Consider the following 16,926-nt stretch of genomic DNA (forward strand, 5'->3'; position numbering starts at 1 on the left):
TCCGCCAGTATTAAAGCGTATGCTTGAGGAAAAAGAGTACATTTCCTCTATGGGAACCTTTTAACCTTCTCCCTCTCCCCGTTTATCAAACCCCGCTGGTTTGGGGTTTATCAGAGGGAGCTAAGCCCCGAAGCGGGCAGGCGCAGGCAGCTGCCCCACGGTTTCCTTTTTATCCTACAAATCTACCCTTCCTGCCCTTCCGAGACCTGAAGCAGCATCAGGAACGTATTCCACGGCTCTTTTACCCTGAAGGAAATTTGCGAGCGCCCTGTTTAGCTTTACAGAAGAAATTCTGGGTGTGTACGCATCCTAAATGATAGCGATTCTGAGTAGCGGGGAGCAGGTAATCAGAGGAGAAGTCAATCTTCAATTCTGAAGCCTGTTCTGGCTTAAAATTTTCACTTACGCTATTATTTTTTTTTTTTTTAAATAAGGCGTCTGATTTTCAACTCAATTAGGCTTTTGGGAAAGTGACTGCCTTTCAAAGAAAACGTTCATACCCGTGGATGGCACGGAGCTTGCTGCCAAAGGGTGGACAACGTGCCCCAGAGCGGCGTGAATCCCTCCTGACCTCGCCACCGTCACTCTCATCACATCCAAAGGCAGCCGTCAGCATCCCCCTCCGCCGAAGCAGGTTCACCACCCGGTCAGCCGTCAGCACGGACCGGGAGAGGAGCTCGGAGCTCCTGACAAGGGTGCGCAGGGCACCGTGCAAGGTGGGAGATGCTCCCCAGGTCCAGCAAGCCTGGCAAATTCCATCCTGAGAAGTCAAGAGGCATCACAGCAAACAAAAGCTGATTTTCAACTGGGTCTCTACCACGGGAGAGCCTTATGGACGGGGGAGTTCGCTAGATCACACCACCCAGGAGCCAAAGGAGCAGAGCCAGTCAGGATATGACTCAGGCTGGTGGCTTTCCAAGGAGGCGAAGGAGGACCTTCCAGCTGAATCCTCGCTGTCCAGACCCCGGGGCAGGCCCAGGGGTTACGAAACAAGGAGGAGAGATTTCACTTAATTCTTGCTACGGAAAGGCGACAATGGGCCGGCGGCATCCTTTGTCCTCTGCTCCCTGACGGGAAAGGGCTTGCAGCCCTCCCATCAGGTTGAAACAACTGTTTCGGGGATTTCAGAAGAAAAGGGCTCTTAAAACTAGAGATGTTCCAAAACTTGTTCTGCAGGACTTGTTAGACAGGCTGGGAAATCCGATGGCCAATAAACTAACTACACTTCAGTGACTTCTCCTGGGGATAACTGACTTTTTTTGCAGAGCAACAGGGCTCTGAGCCTACACACAGATTAGCAACCTGACCCACCCACACCCGTATTTTTTCCAGTTCTTTCTGTGGTGGAGTCCTGGCTTCTGCTAGAGCAAGAACGTCCTCTGACAGCAGAGGAGAGGACTCGGATGGTCCAATGACCCGTTACAGACGCACCCCTGTGAAAACCTTCCAGGTTAGGTCACCCTAGCTAAACCTGACCATTAACACGGACTGGACCCAACAGGGCTGAGCTGGTCCAGAGCGGGATCCCAGTCAAACCCAGAAGCAGCAGCAGCGCAAAACACCCGGGAGAATAAGCAGATCGCAATCACGGGGCTCAGCAGTCGCAAGGTCACCCACGAACCCAAGCCGCAGGAGACGCGGGCAGGGGGTGCTCAAGCAGCACAGTTAATTACACGGGCAGCTGCGTGCTTTGCTGGCTGGTTTGGCCAAAAACCCTCCACCTGCGCGGAGCCACGGCCAGGCAGGAGAGCCCCAGCCCCTCCACAGCAAACCTGGGAGGCTCCGAGCCGTCCCCGAGGGCGAAGGGCAAGGAGTGGTTGCCTCCGAGTTGTATCATCGGATGAAGCACAGCCCTGAGCTGCAACCAAAGAAAACACGAAGGGAAGGGAGGGCGGGGGGCGGGGGGGTGGAAATGTCAGTTTTATTAGAAACAGACCTTTTTCCAGGCTTTTTCTTGCAGGGGAAATACAACACTGGGAAAAGTAATTTCATTAACGCCGATTTCGAAGTTGTCAAATGCAGACTGTAATTAACAGTTGCCCTGTAAAAGAAGGTCCTTCCCCCTGCGCATAAAAGGGGGATCGGTGGGAATTCAGCTCAGAATAAGGAAGCGGGACACGCTTTGGGACACAACCCGGGAGGCTGCTGTCGGGTAACACCCCAAGGACGTGCCCAAATGCGAGCCCTGGGGCTAACGCCGACAGGAGAGCCGGGTGACTCGGGGCAGGCTGGCGGCAGGGACAGGACCAGGCTGTGCCTGGGGCCAGCGCTCACCCAAGCGGCACCGGTGAGCCCCGGGGGTGCCGGGAGGCCGCACGGACAGCTGGGCAGACAGATGGACTCGGCAACAGAGCAAGTCTTCGGGTGGGATCAGAGACCTGGGAAGCCGGGCCGGCTGCTGGGAGAGCAGCCACGGGGACTCGTCTTAAGATCGCTGCGAGTCCGAGGGAAACCAACTGATGCCAAGGGTAAGGGGAAGCAGGAGGAAAATAAAAATAAGCTGGGTGCAACTCAAAGAAGGTGGATCCATGCTTTAAAAACCAAAGCAGCGCCAGTCTCTGCCTCCCAGAGGTGTTGCCACGCGCTCGCTGTACCCACCCGCCTCCACCATCGCTCCGCGCTAACCCTCTCCACCCCAGCACGCCCACCCTGCGCGGGCGATAAGCCCTCCACCCCCTCGCTCGCACACGGAGGGGATCCTGCTGCTCCCACCCCGGCTGCTGGGACATGTGGCATGAGCGTATTTGAGACGCTACTGAAAACGCAGGCTGAGGAGGAAATCAAACGGAGAAGTATCGCAGGGAAAAAGCTCAAAGGCTGGGGGGGAAAAAAAAAAAAAAGTTTGTCTCTTTAAGAAGTGACAAAGAAGCAGATCAAAAATTTGCCCTCAGGTCAGTCTGAAGCAACATTTCTGTCAGCGCCAAGAACCGGGTCCCTTCTGGCTCCAGATGAGCTGAAGAAAGGAAAGGGTCCGCGGCATCGACCGGGGGCTCCCACAGCCACGACACAGGGTGACGGTCGGCCCCATCCCGCAGGGCACGGCCCAGGTGGTGATGCTCAACCCTTCCACATAACCACATCCCCAGCACACACCTTGCTCGGTGTAGCCCAAATTTCTGCCGCCCTAATTCCTCACCCAGCTGCCTCTACCACAGCCACGGGAATTAAAGCATCGCAAGCGCCATTGCCGAAAATTTGCCCGTTTCCCCCTGGAGGGACCAAGCAACAGGGCACCCCCCGTTTGCTGGCGGTACACCCAGCGCGAGGCATCGCCACCAGGAAGGATGGAGAAGCCAAACATTTCTTTTACAGCTCATCAACATGCTGTTGAGATGGAAGGCAGCTTCCAAGCCTGGTCCCAACTTGAAAAGCGACCAAATCGACCGGGTTTTTTTGGCTTTGCGTTTTTAAAAGGCATCTATTCATTCCAGACTTTGTCCCTGCTAGGTATTTAATGCAGGTATTTAACTCTCGTCAATCATCCAAGGGGAGGGGGGAAAGTTTTCACCGCTTTTTATGCTTCTTGGCACAGTAGCAGGATCCATCTAACACTTTCCGCCGCCTTCTGCCCCGACAGAATACATATGAGCCTTCAGCTGCAGGTTCAGTCATATCTTAAAACCTCACCAAACAGCAAAAAAAGAGGGCACTACCTCTAGCTAACACAGAGCTTTAGGGTGCTGTTTGACACGCGGGAGGTACGAAGAGGGGCTGGGAAGGAAGACTGAAACCGGTTCCTATTAGTGAGGAGCTCACGGGTTCGGCCGTACCAGACAGAGCACCTTTTTTCCCCTTTGTAAGGCTCAGCACATCCGAACGGGAAGTCACTGAGACACAGTAAACAGTGATATGTAATGAGGCCATTTTTTATAGCCGTTTTTGGAACGGACCTCTCGGTTTCAAGCAGCAGAGAGTAAGTAAGAAGCCAGAGGACCTGAGCAGGGTAAATCAGGGGCAGCGATACAGACCTTGTTCAAACAACCCACCTACCCAGTCAGCTCCGATAATACTGAATTATAGGTAACTGCTATCATGACATATGGAAGTAATTACAAGCATCGTAGCTATAAAGCCTTCAAGTGGCACGTTAAAAAGTCCCAAAGCCTTGTGAATAATTACCAGCACCAAACACGCCAGCGTGCCTTCATCTCCCATACACCTGGGGGAAGCAGCCGCTACAAACCACCTGCTCCCAGTTGTCATGGCAAACGAGCGCCTACATCATCAATAAATAGGACTTTGATACCGAATTATCGCCATCCTTCAGAGAAAACAACAGCCACGAAGACGCCTGACAGTTCGGTGGCGTGTCGGGCGTTCCAGCCATCAATCGAGGACGCCGGTTGTCTGCGGCGTTCCTTAATAAGAGCAGGAGGGAGCGGTGGGCAGCCACGGCATCACGCCAATTACCTTGGCCGAGTCTCATCAGTCTCAAGAGCCCCCATAAAACCTCCAGGCACCGCAGACCGAGATGGATTATCTCCAGAGAGATGTCAATACGCTTCAGAATAAGAATCCTTAATGAGCTGACCATTACTGCTAACTTGAAGCCTGCGCACACACAAGTACACACGTTAAATGTGTGCCTGCTTCATTTCAAGCATCCAGGAGATTTTGGAGCAGGAAAAAAAAAAAAAAAAAGAAGATATTTAGCAGTGTTCCAGGCCAACCTTAAAGGATGGGTGAACGCAACATGATACCAACGGAGTCTTCACCTTACACCAAACAGCGTGATCAAGGCCCAGGAGCGCACAGCTGCTTTGATGTGGGCACCAACCGCCATCCGCCTGGATACACGGAGCAATGTCAACCTCACGGCAGAGAACACTGACACAGGTGCTCATACAGCCAGGACGGGGCAATGGGAAGACAGGACAGGAGTTTGGGGGTTATTGCTTTTTTCTTAGTTGTTTTCCCTTGAAGGAACCCACACTTCCTTCAGCTGCAGAGATTTAGGAGCAGAAACGCTCCTGGAGCCGGGCTGGAGAGCAGGCTGAGACCCCTGGGACACGCTGGCGATGCTGCCAGCCCCCGTGGCACCCTGCACACCGGCTTTTGTAGAATCATAGAATGTGTTGGGTTGGAAGGGACCTCTAAAGGCCACCTAGTCCAACCCCCTGCAGTCAGCAGGGACATCTGTAACTAGATCAGGTTGCTTAGAGCCTCATCCAGCCTGGCCTTGAATGTCTCCAGGGATGGGGGCTTCCCTCCTGCTTCTCAGACACCAGCGACACGAGCACTTTTCCAAGAGGCGCCCGTTTCTAAACGGCCCTCCACGGCACCACCACAAGCACCACGGGGTCGAACCAGGTCTCCTAGACACCAGGGTGCCGGTGAAAGGACAGTGACCTGGCACCCTGCAAGCAGCTCCCAAGTCTGCCATTGTCAGGGATAATTCCCCGATCAATCCCGCACCCGCAAAGGTGTCCAGCACAACTGATCCACCCCCGGGAGGTTTCCGCCCGGAGACCTGCCTGCACAAAGCGTGTTGTGTGAGCTGGGAGCAGCCCCCAGCAGGGCTCTCCCGAGCTTCCCTGCCAACGTCAGTACACATCCAAGTCCCTATCGGGAACGATTCAGTTTATCTAAGGCAAATGCAAAAATAAATAGAAAAAAAAAAAACAAACAGAACACACACCACTAAATATCAACCTCACCCAAACGTGCAACTTTTTTATTGCACTTATTGTTTCTTATGCCTCGCCACGGTGCAACACACGTGAAGAGTCATTTAATTTGTATTTGACCAGAGACTTAACAAAATTACGATTCAAACCTAATAATCGATGAAAAAAAGCTGGGAGATCCCCACCCTACTCCCAAAAAGGAGCTCGGGATGCCAGAGCAGGGGTACCACGCGGTGCCGGAGGACTGGAAGTCGGCGCCAGCTCCAGGGGAGCGGGGAGAGGAGCGGGGTTCTGGAGACGGCTCCGCACAGACATGGGGGAGAAACGCTGTACCGAGAGCTGGGGACGGGGACCGCAAGCCTCCACGGTGCTACATCTGCTGCCATCCGCAAGGAAAGATGTTCTTTGCATCACGCTCTCGCGGCTGGCCGGCAAACCAGCCTGAATTACACCCCCCAACACCCCATCGCGGTAAGAGACATAACGATCAATAAGTACCGAGGGCAAGTACACGCATCCCGCCTCCCACCTCTCCAGAAACAGCCTCTACAGCAAAAGCAATTAGCAGGAATGAAGTTTTACTCCAGGCTCATCAGAACTGTCCTCACGTCCACCGGCTCTCGGAAGAGAACTGGGCTTTACGACTTTTTTTTTTTTTCCTGCTTATTTTGTCAGTCTCCGTGGAGTTTCAGTAGCTTTGGGTCATCCCACCCTGCCAGGCTCCACCAAGGGCCAGACTCGGCGCTCTGCAATTGAGCATCAAACTGAAGCAAACTTCAGATTCCAACCTAACGAGGCGATTTTGCTCATTTATTTATTTAAACGTCAAATAGTAAACTACTGCTGTGGCCAGCCTGGCCATTTCACCAGCCTAAAACCCTGCTGGGAGGTTTTAGGAGGATGGGGACGCCAGTTCACCTCCACAGCAGGGAGCACGAGTCCCCACAGCCTCCCCCACGGCTGGGTGGGCTGTACTGGGACCAGTACCTGGTGCTCCAGCCTCACCACGCAGCACACCTTCAGAAAAACAAATCAGCATGGAGGGAGATAAAAAAAAGGAGAGAAAGCAAACACCGAAACCCACCAAACACCCAACAGTGTCTGGATCTTCAGGCGTTTCTTTGCCGAGAGATGCGATTTCACCTCCAGCCTTTGAAACGATGCTCACCTCGGGCAAAAATCTGTTTCTCATTACACACCTGCACAACCCCATTTAATTCACCGAGGCAGGTGGATGACAGAGTATTACTGGGTGTTTCAAGTCTAGCACAAGTGTCTTGCCCCCTGGCATTTTGACTGAAAAATAAAAAAGTCATCTCTGTAGCAAGGCAGAGGGCTGGTTAGCCAGCCCAGCCAGGCAAAATGTGCATTTATCATCAAAAATGACCTCTGAAGCTGCTCGGCACACTCTGCCTTTGCGCATCCCTCGCCCCGTGCCTGAACGCATCGCAGCTGTGTGACACACACGGGTTCCTCACTCTTCTCCTGAAATTTGGCCCAGAGAGACTAAACCTCTCACCAAGGGCTGCGGGGACACTTGTCCCCACCGTGGCTGGGCTAAGACCCTGTCCTCCCTCCACCCCGGGCTGCCGGCGCCGCGGATGCACAGACGGTAAAGAGTAACCTCCTGCCTTTAGGGGGAGAAGCCAGATTCCCAAATTCAGGAATTGCCAGAGAAACACCAAATACACGAGAGCAAGAAATAAAGACTCAAGTCTAGGCTGATTTGGGTCCCAGCCTGGCCAAGGACAAGCATCGGCTGAGCCTCGCCACAGCATCCACTCCCACGCCAGGCTCCGCGCGTCCCCACGGGCTCAGGCTGCGCCGGCCCACGCCAACGACCAGGTTTGCACAGAGGGGACCCCCAAAGCCACCCGCTTCAGCCCCTCCACGCTCCTCCCAAGGCCAGGGAAGCAGCCAGAAAGCAATTTCATTAAGGACAGCTGGGCTGTAAACTCTCACCTCCAACAAGCAACACCTGCCCTCGGCAAGGGTAGCCACAGCACCCTTTCCAAACTGCCACCGGGATCTTCCCTACATCGCAGCTACCAGGTTTAACCCCATTCTTAGTTCCCCACAGGGCAAATACCGAAGCGAAATTAGGTTTGTACGACTATAATATTTCCTTAAAAGACAAAAAATAATACATAGTATGCCATTCTCAGCGTGTTCTGAGAAAGCGGGAGTCCCCGCACACCTACAGCTCCAGCGTGACAGTTTATATTTGGAAACATCAGTTTCTACGGAAGACAGCCCGATCAGTTTATAGCCTGGAAAGCTCAGAGGAAATCTCGCAGCATCGTCCCACCCCGGGAAGAGGCATCAGTTCGTGCTGTTATTTACTCTGCGCCAGCACCAGAGCTGACACCGCCTGGTTTTCACCATGGGGTCGGGACTTCCCACCCCACCAGTCTGCAGGACCAAGGTGTCTCTGACTCCGCAAGCGAGCGGCGACATCCTCGCGCCCATGTGCGCGCAGCAAAAACACGTTTTGCCCCCCAAAGCGTGGCTCCAAGTTTTGGGCCCAAACACCTCACAGGGAGCTCCGGGCTCCCAGCTGTCCTCAGCCACAGCAGCCCCCCTGGCACAGGGGGGTATGAGGAAGCCCAACAGAGGAAAAACACCACTGCCCTGGAACAAAACTCCGGTGGAAGAAGGGAAAGGCACTTGCCAGATAAGCAGCATGCTCGCACAGCACAAATCCACAACTCATGTTAACATTATACATTATTTATCTTTGAATGCTTGGCTAAAGTTAAACAGAGTCTCACATGCCCTTGCTACCAGGAAATTTCCCTCCCCTTTTACCAATAAAACCCCTTGTTGCTCAAAAATAAAAGACAAGTCTAACTGTCTGCTTGTCGACACAGAAGCTGCAAGGTAGGAAGGACAAAGTACCCCATTTCATTCGTTTCTAATTGATTTCACTTCCCGATTCCCATGCAAATGCGGTGCAGCTCAGCTTGCAAAAAACACGAGCAGAGCATTTAAACCCAGACCCACCTGAGTTGGGTGGCTGTTGCGTTTGGTTTTTTTTCCTCTTTCGTTTGAGCCTACTTCCACCAAAACAACCAGAAACTGGAAACGCTTCCGAGGAGGGAACACCTAAAGCTGCCGAGTTCCCGGCCCTGGGAGCGGCGATGGGAGCGAGCGCCGGGGGCCACCGAACCGGGACCCCGGTTGCCCCTTGCCCCGGGCACCGCACGGCCGCGCTCCTGCTCCGGAGCGGCCTTAAGAGCACCAGGGTTTGGGGGTTTTAGTTTGTTTTTTTTTTTCCCTTTATTTCCTTGCTTATTTTGCTTTTAGTCTGCGTAGGCAAAGTTTTGCCCTCAAGGGCAGCACCCCCCCAGCGCCGCCCGCTCCTCCAGCGGATCAAAGCCTCGTTAAAAACCCGGAGTAATCCCGTCTCCTGCTCTCGGCCCCATTATTTGCTTTTGTTTCGCGATGAGTAAACACAAGGGGGACGTTTCCCCTCTTTCCCGTGGGGGGAGCGGTTTCTCCTCCGTCCCGGAGCCCTTTCCCTGGCGGCCGCCGCTCCCACCGGCGCTGCCCCCCGGCCCGGGGCACGACCCGGGGGGGAACCGGGAGCTACAGACCGGGGGGGCTGAAAAGCAGTCGTGGGGGCGTGAAAGGCAGTCATTGGGGGGGGGGGGGGGGCGTTAAGCAGACGGTCTCACACGCACCCCCTCCCCAAACCCGCTCGCACTCCCGCATCCCACCAACTTTTGCATCCCGCACCCAGGGAAAGGGGGTGCTCGTGGGGGTGTCCCGCCTGTCCCCCCCCCTCCCCTCCTACCTGGGACATCTGCGGCCTGAAGTTGATGTCCTTGAGGTCGATGGAGCCGGGGGAGAGGTTGTGGAGCAGCTGGCAGAGCAGCACCCCGTCCCGCAGCGCCTGCGCCAGGTCGAAGACCACCGCCGAGGGCCAGACCACCCGGTGGTTGGGGGGCAAAACTTTGCAGTCGATGAGCCAGCGGCCGCACTGCCGCCACTCCTCCATGGCCGCGGTCCGCTCGCACAACCCGGCCTTCCTCCTCCTCCTCCTCCTCGCCGCCGCTCAGGGGCAGCGGGCGGCTGCTCGGCACCGCGGCCCCCCGCTACCGCCCCGCTCCATCGCCGCCCGCCGCCCGGGGAAGCCTCGCTCCGCGCCGGGGCTCTGCGGAGGAGGAGGAGGAAGGAGGAGGAGGAGGAGGAAGGAGGAGGAAGAGGGGCGGCGCGGAGTTTTCCGGCGGAGGGCTGCCCCTGCCCCCGCTGCGGCCCCACCGGCTCGGCCGGGGCTATGCGCGCTGCATCCTCCCGGGAACAAAGCGGGGAGAGGGGCGGGAGGGGGACACACACACACAGCACCCCGAAACCGGGCCGCCCCCGCGCAACTTCGTCCCCCTGCCCCGAGGAAACTTGCCGCCGAGGAGCCCCCCCACCTGCGGGGCTGGCGCTGGGGATGCCGATGCCGAGGGTGTGAGACCCCCCCAACACACCCCGCCCGCCCCGGGCCGGCGGGAGGAGCTCCCGGTCCGCCCCCGCCGCCCCTTTGTCTGCGGGAGCCCGGGCTGGGAGCGGGGGGCGGGCTGTGTCCGCGCTGCCCTGGCTCTTTTCCCGAGTATTTTTTCCCCCCCGTTTTATTTTTCCCCTTTATTAATTTTCTTTACCTTTTTTTATTTTCCCCTTTTTTATTTCCCCCTTTTTTTATTTTTCTCATTTTTTATTTTTCCTTTTTTTTTATTTTTCCTCTTTTTTATTTTTCCTCCTTTTTTATTCTTCCCCGTTTTTATCCCTCCTTTTTTTATTCCCCCCCTTTTTTATCCCCCTCCCTTTTATTTTTCTCCTTTTTTGATTTTTTTTCCCCCTTTTAAAATCCCCCCCCCGCTTTTTGTATCCCTTCGCTCTCTTCCACCACTGCTGCTTCACTCCCTGTTCCGGGAAAACCGAGCCGCCGCGCGCTGCTTGGCTCTCCCCGCCGGCTGCCATCCCCACTCCACGAGCGGGGTGTCCCCCCGCTTCCCCCGGGTACCCCCCATCTCCCCACCGCCCCAGCCCCAGCTGCCCGGGGGCAGAGGCAGGAGCCGGCCCGGGGCTCTGCACCCTCCCGCTGCCCTCGCACACAAGACCCTGCTTTGTCTGACCGCGCTCCCACTCAACATCGCATGTTTGGGTTGCAAATGCTGCAGGGGAGATGTTTAACCCAAACAAGCGATCGTATTCCTTGACTTTCAAACATGAAGACAACTCCTATAATTAATTACCAGTGTATTTATTAAAAACCTCAACTCTCAGCCATTAACTCCTTGGCAGCAAACTCTTGAAAAATCTCTAATTTTCACTGGTGGCTTCTATCCAAATCAGCACGGTTTAGAAGAGCCTCTTTCCAAATCTGTTCTGAGTTTTCTTCCGAGATCCTCTCCCCAGAGTTTGCCGATTAATTTCCAGCCTGGCTTTCCAGATAGCCAAAACCGGAAGCCGAGACTGGGACGAAGGGAAGCTATTAACCTGGATGTCAAACAAATGCAACACTAATCTCTTCCAAATGCAGCCAAGTGGAGATAAAGAAGAAAGAGCGACTCTACTGGCATGATCTTTCATTTCCAATGTAGGAAGGAGGATCCCTCCAAAGAATGAAAAACAATTAATATTCCAAGGAAAGTTTGGTAGGCTGGTTTTTTTTTTAAGGCAGCGCTTCTTTTAGCCCAGTGGCTGGCTCTCGGTGTGTTTCGGGTCCGGCTGTGTGCCCGCTGCCCCTCTGGCAGAGATGGGTAAGTGTGGTGTGACGCAAGAGCAGCATCCCTACGCCCGGATCCCGCAATGGGAGCTACATTCGGGAGCAGGCTGATTTCAGGCCGCAGCTCCCCATACCCTGCAGAGGTGATTTCTGGGAATAACTTTCGCATTCTTTTAGCTCTTTGCGAAGCTTTTCTCTCTGGCCGCCCGCTGGGTCTCCCAAAAGCGCCCGCTGGGCAGGACTCACCAGGCTGCTGACCGGGGTGGAATCCTGCCAGGGATAATTTTGGTTGACTCTGTGCTAGTTTGCCGTGTGAGGTCAGGTCTGTAGGTAGAGGACAACAGAGGAGTTTTATTCTGTGTGTATAATTAAAGCTGCTAGCTACAGCCTGGCGTTTTTACTGCACAATAAAAAGCATACTTGGCCCCTGGACACTTCGGAGCAATCACTGCAGCTGCAAAGCCAGGCTCTGCGTGGGAGGTGGTGAAGCCAGGACACTTCTCACCTGCCTCTGCAACAATCAAAGCAGCTGATGGCAGAGATATTTTGATAGCAGAAAAAAAAAAAAAAACAACCAGACCCAAAACACCAAACCTGTAAGGCAAGGCTCAGGGAAGAGCATTATCCAGCACAGAGTCTTGTGGGCTGTGAGCTGCAGATGATACAGAATCACCGAAGGGTAGGGGTTGGAAGGGACCTCTGGAGACCGTCTAGTCCAAGCCCCCTGCCAAAGCAACACGAAAATGTCCTGAACCAGGTCGGGGTACGCAGGGAGGACCTGGGCGCTGCTTTCGGGACGTGCCTGAAGCTGAAAGGGAGCTTGCATAAATTCAAAGAGGTTGAATTTTGTGCTAAAGCTGGTGCTTCCCTTGCCTGCCCCTTGGCACTGCTGGGAAGGACAAGAGAGACAGGGAAAGACGGAGAGCCCGGCAGGGAAGGACGGACAGCCATGGAAGGACGGACAGCCATGGAAGGACGGACAGCCAGCCATGGAAGCACAGACAGCCATGGAAGGACGGACAGACAGCCAGCCATGGAAGCACGGACAGCCATGGGAGGACAGACAGCCAGCCATGGAAGGACGGACAGCCAGCCGTGGAAGGACAGCCAGCCATGGGAGGACAGACAGACAGCCATGGGAGGACAGACAGCCAGCTGTGGAAGGACAGCCAGCCATGGGAGGACGGACAGCCATGGGAGGACAGACAGACAGCCATGGGAGGACAGACAGACAGCCATGGGAGGACAGACAGCCAGCCGTGGCAGGACAGCCAGCCGTGGCAGGACAGACAGCCGTGAAAGGACAGCCAGCCGTGAAAGGACAGCCAGCCGTGGCTGAGGCTGCTGACCCTCACGCAGAGGCTGACACTACCCTCTGCTGGGGACCGAGCGCGGAGCGTCTCCTCCCCGCTACCGGGCTCGGCTGTACGTGCTTTTGTTACTTTCTTGGCTGAGAGCAGCCCGAGAGGTGACTGAACGCGCTGGAGACGGAAGGGACGCGATGCTTTTTCATCCCCAAATGTCTCGGGAAGGCTGCAGAAGGAGACAGGGCAGCAGGCAGCCCCCCCAGCCTGGGGGTCCCGCTGCGGAGGGGCGCGAGGGGACACATGGGTGGTGAAGCAGCAGCCAGTTGGGAACGTAACATCACAGTCCAGTGTGGAATGGGCAAAACCAGTCATTCAGGAAAGAAAGAGAAAGAGAGAGAGGGAAAAAGGCAAGGAGGGAAAGAAGGAAGGAAAGAAGGAAAGAAAGAAGGAAAGAAAGAAGGGAAGAAAGAAAGAGGGAAAGAAGGAAAGGAAGAAGGAAAGAAAGAAGGGAAGAAAGAAAGAAGGAAAGAAGGAAAGAAAGAAGGAAGGAAGGAAGGAAAGAAAGAAAGAAAGAAGGGAAGAAAGAAAGAGGGAAAGAAGGAAAGAAAGAAGGAAAGAAAGAAGGGAAGAAAGAAAGAAGGAAAGAAGGAAAGAAAGAAGGAAGGAAGGAAAGAAAGAAGGAAAGAAGGAAGGAAAGAAAGAAAGAAGGAAAGAAAAAGAAAGCAAGAAAGAAAGACAAAAGAAAGAAAGAAAGAGAGAGAGAAAGGGGAAAGAAGAAACTTAAATGCACAAACATGTGCAAGGAGATTGTACCTTACGAATCAACCAAAATGTACCCGGGAAATGGCCACATTTCACAGCAAATTCCCCATTTTCTGTAACATTTGGTATTGCTCCTAGGAGAAGAGCTGACTCCCCGGCCAGCACGTGCAGAGAAGCAGCCACCACACTGCCTCTTTGGAGCAGCCATCTGTGAATACCCCTTAAATACGAGGGCCATGCCACCAAGAAATCCCCATTTCCAAGCCAGCCAGCGTCTATGGATTGCCATTGCCACCTTCTGGATTAGACCAAGCGTGCACCAGCCTGTCCCAGCCCCGCTGCTGGCCGCCAGCAGCCACTTGGACACCTGTCTCCGGCTGGAGCCGGGGTCCCCAGAGCCGGAGCCATCACAGCTGGTGTCACAGCGGAGCTCGGGCACCACCACCAGCTGTCGGCACTTACCCCTGCAGCCTACGTGCCATTTACAGTGCGCCCTCGGGTTCCGTGATCTCCTTTCACCGACTATTTTAGGAAACCCGCGCAAGTCACAACTCGGCAAACACCCTCCTCGGCCGGGTTGTCAGCGAGGGAGGGATCACCCCGCAGAGCCCTGCCCTATTAAACTGGGTACAGCCGAAAATTCTCTGTCTGGCTCATGTACGGCTGTAAACCCCTGATCTACCTGCCCAGGCAACTTGTACCCTGCAATAGTCGTTTTAATTATCCTCCCGCTAAGGGCCCTGCGCTCCCGCCAGGAGAGCTGACATCTTCTCCCTACCCCTTTGTCGCCTCCAGAGCAGGCAGTGACGGTGACCGCCGCGTAAATCAACCCGACGCAGCCCGATGCTGGCAGCAGGGATGAACTGGATTCTCTTCTTCTGCTGGTGCGATGGGGGCAGGCGGCCGAAAATATTCTCTGTTTAACCTGGAAAAGGCTAACTCTGGTGGGTAGCGCCTGAGAGCGCAGCTCCGCTGGAAAAGGGCTCCCAACCCGGGCACTAGGCAAGCAAATCCGGCACTTCCCTGCGCATTTCTCTGTGGAAGAGCCTCATTTATGGGGCCCGTGATGCCCCCACCGTGCTAAATACAAACAACACCCATTTCCCAACACCATGGTGGTGCTGCCGGCACAGCCTCACCACCCAGCCGTGCTCCACCCCTGGCAGCTTTCACATCGGAATCAAATAGACCCGCAGGGTGTCGCGGTCCTGAGGAGCTGGCAAGGGGTGAAAGGCCCAGCGCGGCCCGCGCTGCAGCCGTGTTTTACAGCAGAGGTACGGGGAAAGCCAAGCAGGCCCAGAGACTGCCCTGGAGGAAGGAGGAGAGGAACTAAGCATCGGCCGGGCAGCGCCAGGGTTTCACCTCGTCCGTTCCACTGCCGCTGCTTCCAAGGTGTATTTGGGAAGGGTCCTGTTGGCAGATGTCTGGGGGACTCGTGGCAAAGGGTCAAGCAGACGGTCAGAGGCAGTTTTCGGCTTTTGCAGGTCTGCAGTTCCCAGTCCTTCTTCCTGCCTTATCTTGGCAACCCCCCCACTCACCCCGTTGCTTCTGTTACGCTCTGGAGCTTGACGATAACAGGACCGGTACCTTTTCAGAGGGGACCGAGGCACCTCATCCGTGCCAAAAACAGAAATCTGGTTCCACTAAACGATTTTGCATTTTGTTCTGCGGCTTCCATAAGGTGGGGCCTGGGCTGGCTCCTCCGTGCTAGCGGGAGGCGGATTAAGCAGCAAAGTCAGGACATTTCTGATAGTAAACATTTTAACAGTGTATTCATTCTTTTCTTTTTTTTTTTTTTTCCCTTTCTTCCTTCCTTTTCCTTTGTGTTTGGTCTAACTCTCCTGGGAACGGGGAATTGCAGCGTGTCTTCTATCTGACAGAAGTAAACCACCGCGTCTTGTTTGTGTCCACGAAGGCCAGGCGGAACGGCAGCAGCTCCTCCAGCAGCTCTGACACGGATAAGGGTATCGGGTCCTTAGCAGGAGATTAGATGGCACTGCACTCGCAGGAGATAAGAAGATTGAGAGCTTAAATTTAGCATCATCAGAAAAAGAACAAGCCCCACGGCTCTCTTCAAAACATATTTCGTACTGCGCTTGCCAGGGGACGGTGGGGCCGAGGAGCAGGCCGTGAGGATGAGCGGGGGCAGAGGAGGCGCTGCTCAGTCGCGCTCCTTCTCCAGGCAGCCCACCCTATAGACGGACCCACTGTCACAGCGACGGTCGCACGAGGCTGTCAGGACACACAGGGCTGTCCCCCACCTGCCTTCAGCCCACGATGGGCAGCCACTGGGGTGCCCGCGGCAAGCGAAGGGGCACAAAGGGTATCACGCGCCCTCCCAGCACAAACAGCTGCTACCCCAGTCACCCACCGGAACGGAGACTGGGCAGCGACACGCTCAGCCTGGCTGTAAACCCCAGGGCTGGGACCACCCTGGCACCTTCAGCAGCGCTGAGAGAGGCTCTGCGGGGGCACCGCCAGACAGGGCGGGCAACAGCAGCCTCCCCCCGCTCAGCCCCACGCCCCATGTACAATGCCAGGGGCTCTGCACACCCAGGGCTGGGCGTCCCTTCAAACTGCTGACACCCGTGGGACCCACACACCCAGCCTGGGGAGCCCCATTGCTGTGCCCTGGACCCACACACCCCGCTTGGGGACCCCCACTGCCATTTCCCAGACCCACACACCCAGCGTGGGGAGCCCCATTGCCGTGCCCCAGACCCATTCAACCTGCTCAGGGACCCCCCACTGCTGTGTCCCAGACCCACGCACTCCCCTTGGGGTGCTTCACTGCTGTGCCCCGGACCCACACACCCCACCCAGGGACCCCCACTGTGGTGCCCCACACCCACACATCCCACTCAGAGACCCCCACTGCCCTGCCCTGGACCCATTCACCCCATTCGGGGACCCCCACTGCCATGCCCCGGACCCACACACCCGCTTTGGGCAGCTCCATTACCATGCCTTGGACCCACACATCCCCCTCGGGGACCCCCACTGCCATGTCCCAGGCCCCCGCACCTCCCTTGGCGTGCTCCACTGCCATGCCCTGGACCCACGCACCCGCTTTGGGCAGCCCCATTACCATGCCTTGTGCCCACACATCCCACTCGGGGACCCCCACTGCCGTGACCCAGACCCACGCACCCCCCTCGGGGTGCTTCATTGCCATGCCCTGGACCCACACACCCCGCTTGGGGACCCCCATTGCGGTGCCTCACACCGACACATCCCACTCAGAGACCCCCATTGCCGTGCCCCGGACCCATTCACCCCGCTCGGGGACCCCCACTGCCGTGTCCCGAACCCACGCACCCCCCTCGGGATGCTTCACTGCCGTGTCCCGAACCCACGCACCCCGCCCGGGGACCCCACTGCGGCGCCCCGGACCCACCGCCCCGCTCGGGGACCCCCATCGCCGTGCCCCGGACCCATTCACCCCGCCCGGGGACCGCCCCCTGCGGTGCCCCGGCGCAGCCCGCCCCGGCCTGCGGCCCCCCCGGCGCGGCTG

At 56.1% G+C, this 16,926-nt stretch overlaps 1 protein-coding gene and 1 long non-coding RNA gene across 4 annotated transcripts in view; both read right to left on the reverse strand.

The window, feature by feature from the left end:
* Positions 1 to 10,005, reverse strand: part of VAV2 (vav guanine nucleotide exchange factor 2) — a 154,885-nt gene extending 144,880 nt beyond the window's left edge. The window contains exon 1 of one of the 3 annotated variants that reach the window (XM_054220560.1): positions 9,424 to 10,005. In XM_054220560.1, the coding sequence (XP_054076535.1) occupies positions 9,424 to 9,627 (204 nt within the window). In that variant the 5' untranslated portion in view covers positions 9,628 to 10,005. The remainder of the gene's footprint in view (positions 1 to 9,423) is intronic. The other 2 variants (XM_054220557.1, XM_054220558.1) reach the window with 2 other exon arrangements.
* A 955-nt stretch (positions 10,006 to 10,960) lies between these two features.
* Positions 10,961 to 15,403, reverse strand: LOC128917543 (uncharacterized). The gene is made up of 4 exons (XR_008469295.1): positions 14,191 to 15,403; positions 11,938 to 12,067; positions 11,764 to 11,854; positions 10,961 to 11,667 (listed from the first exon to the last, which is right to left on the reverse strand). It is a non-coding gene; the product is annotated as an uncharacterized LOC128917543 (long non-coding RNA).
* Between the last annotated feature and the right edge of the window lie 1,523 nt (positions 15,404 to 16,926).

The sequence above is a fragment of the Rissa tridactyla genome, chromosome 14 (assembly GCF_028500815.1).
Source record: "Rissa tridactyla isolate bRisTri1 chromosome 14, bRisTri1.patW.cur.20221130, whole genome shotgun sequence".
NCBI lineage: Eukaryota > Metazoa > Chordata > Aves > Charadriiformes > Laridae > Rissa > Rissa tridactyla.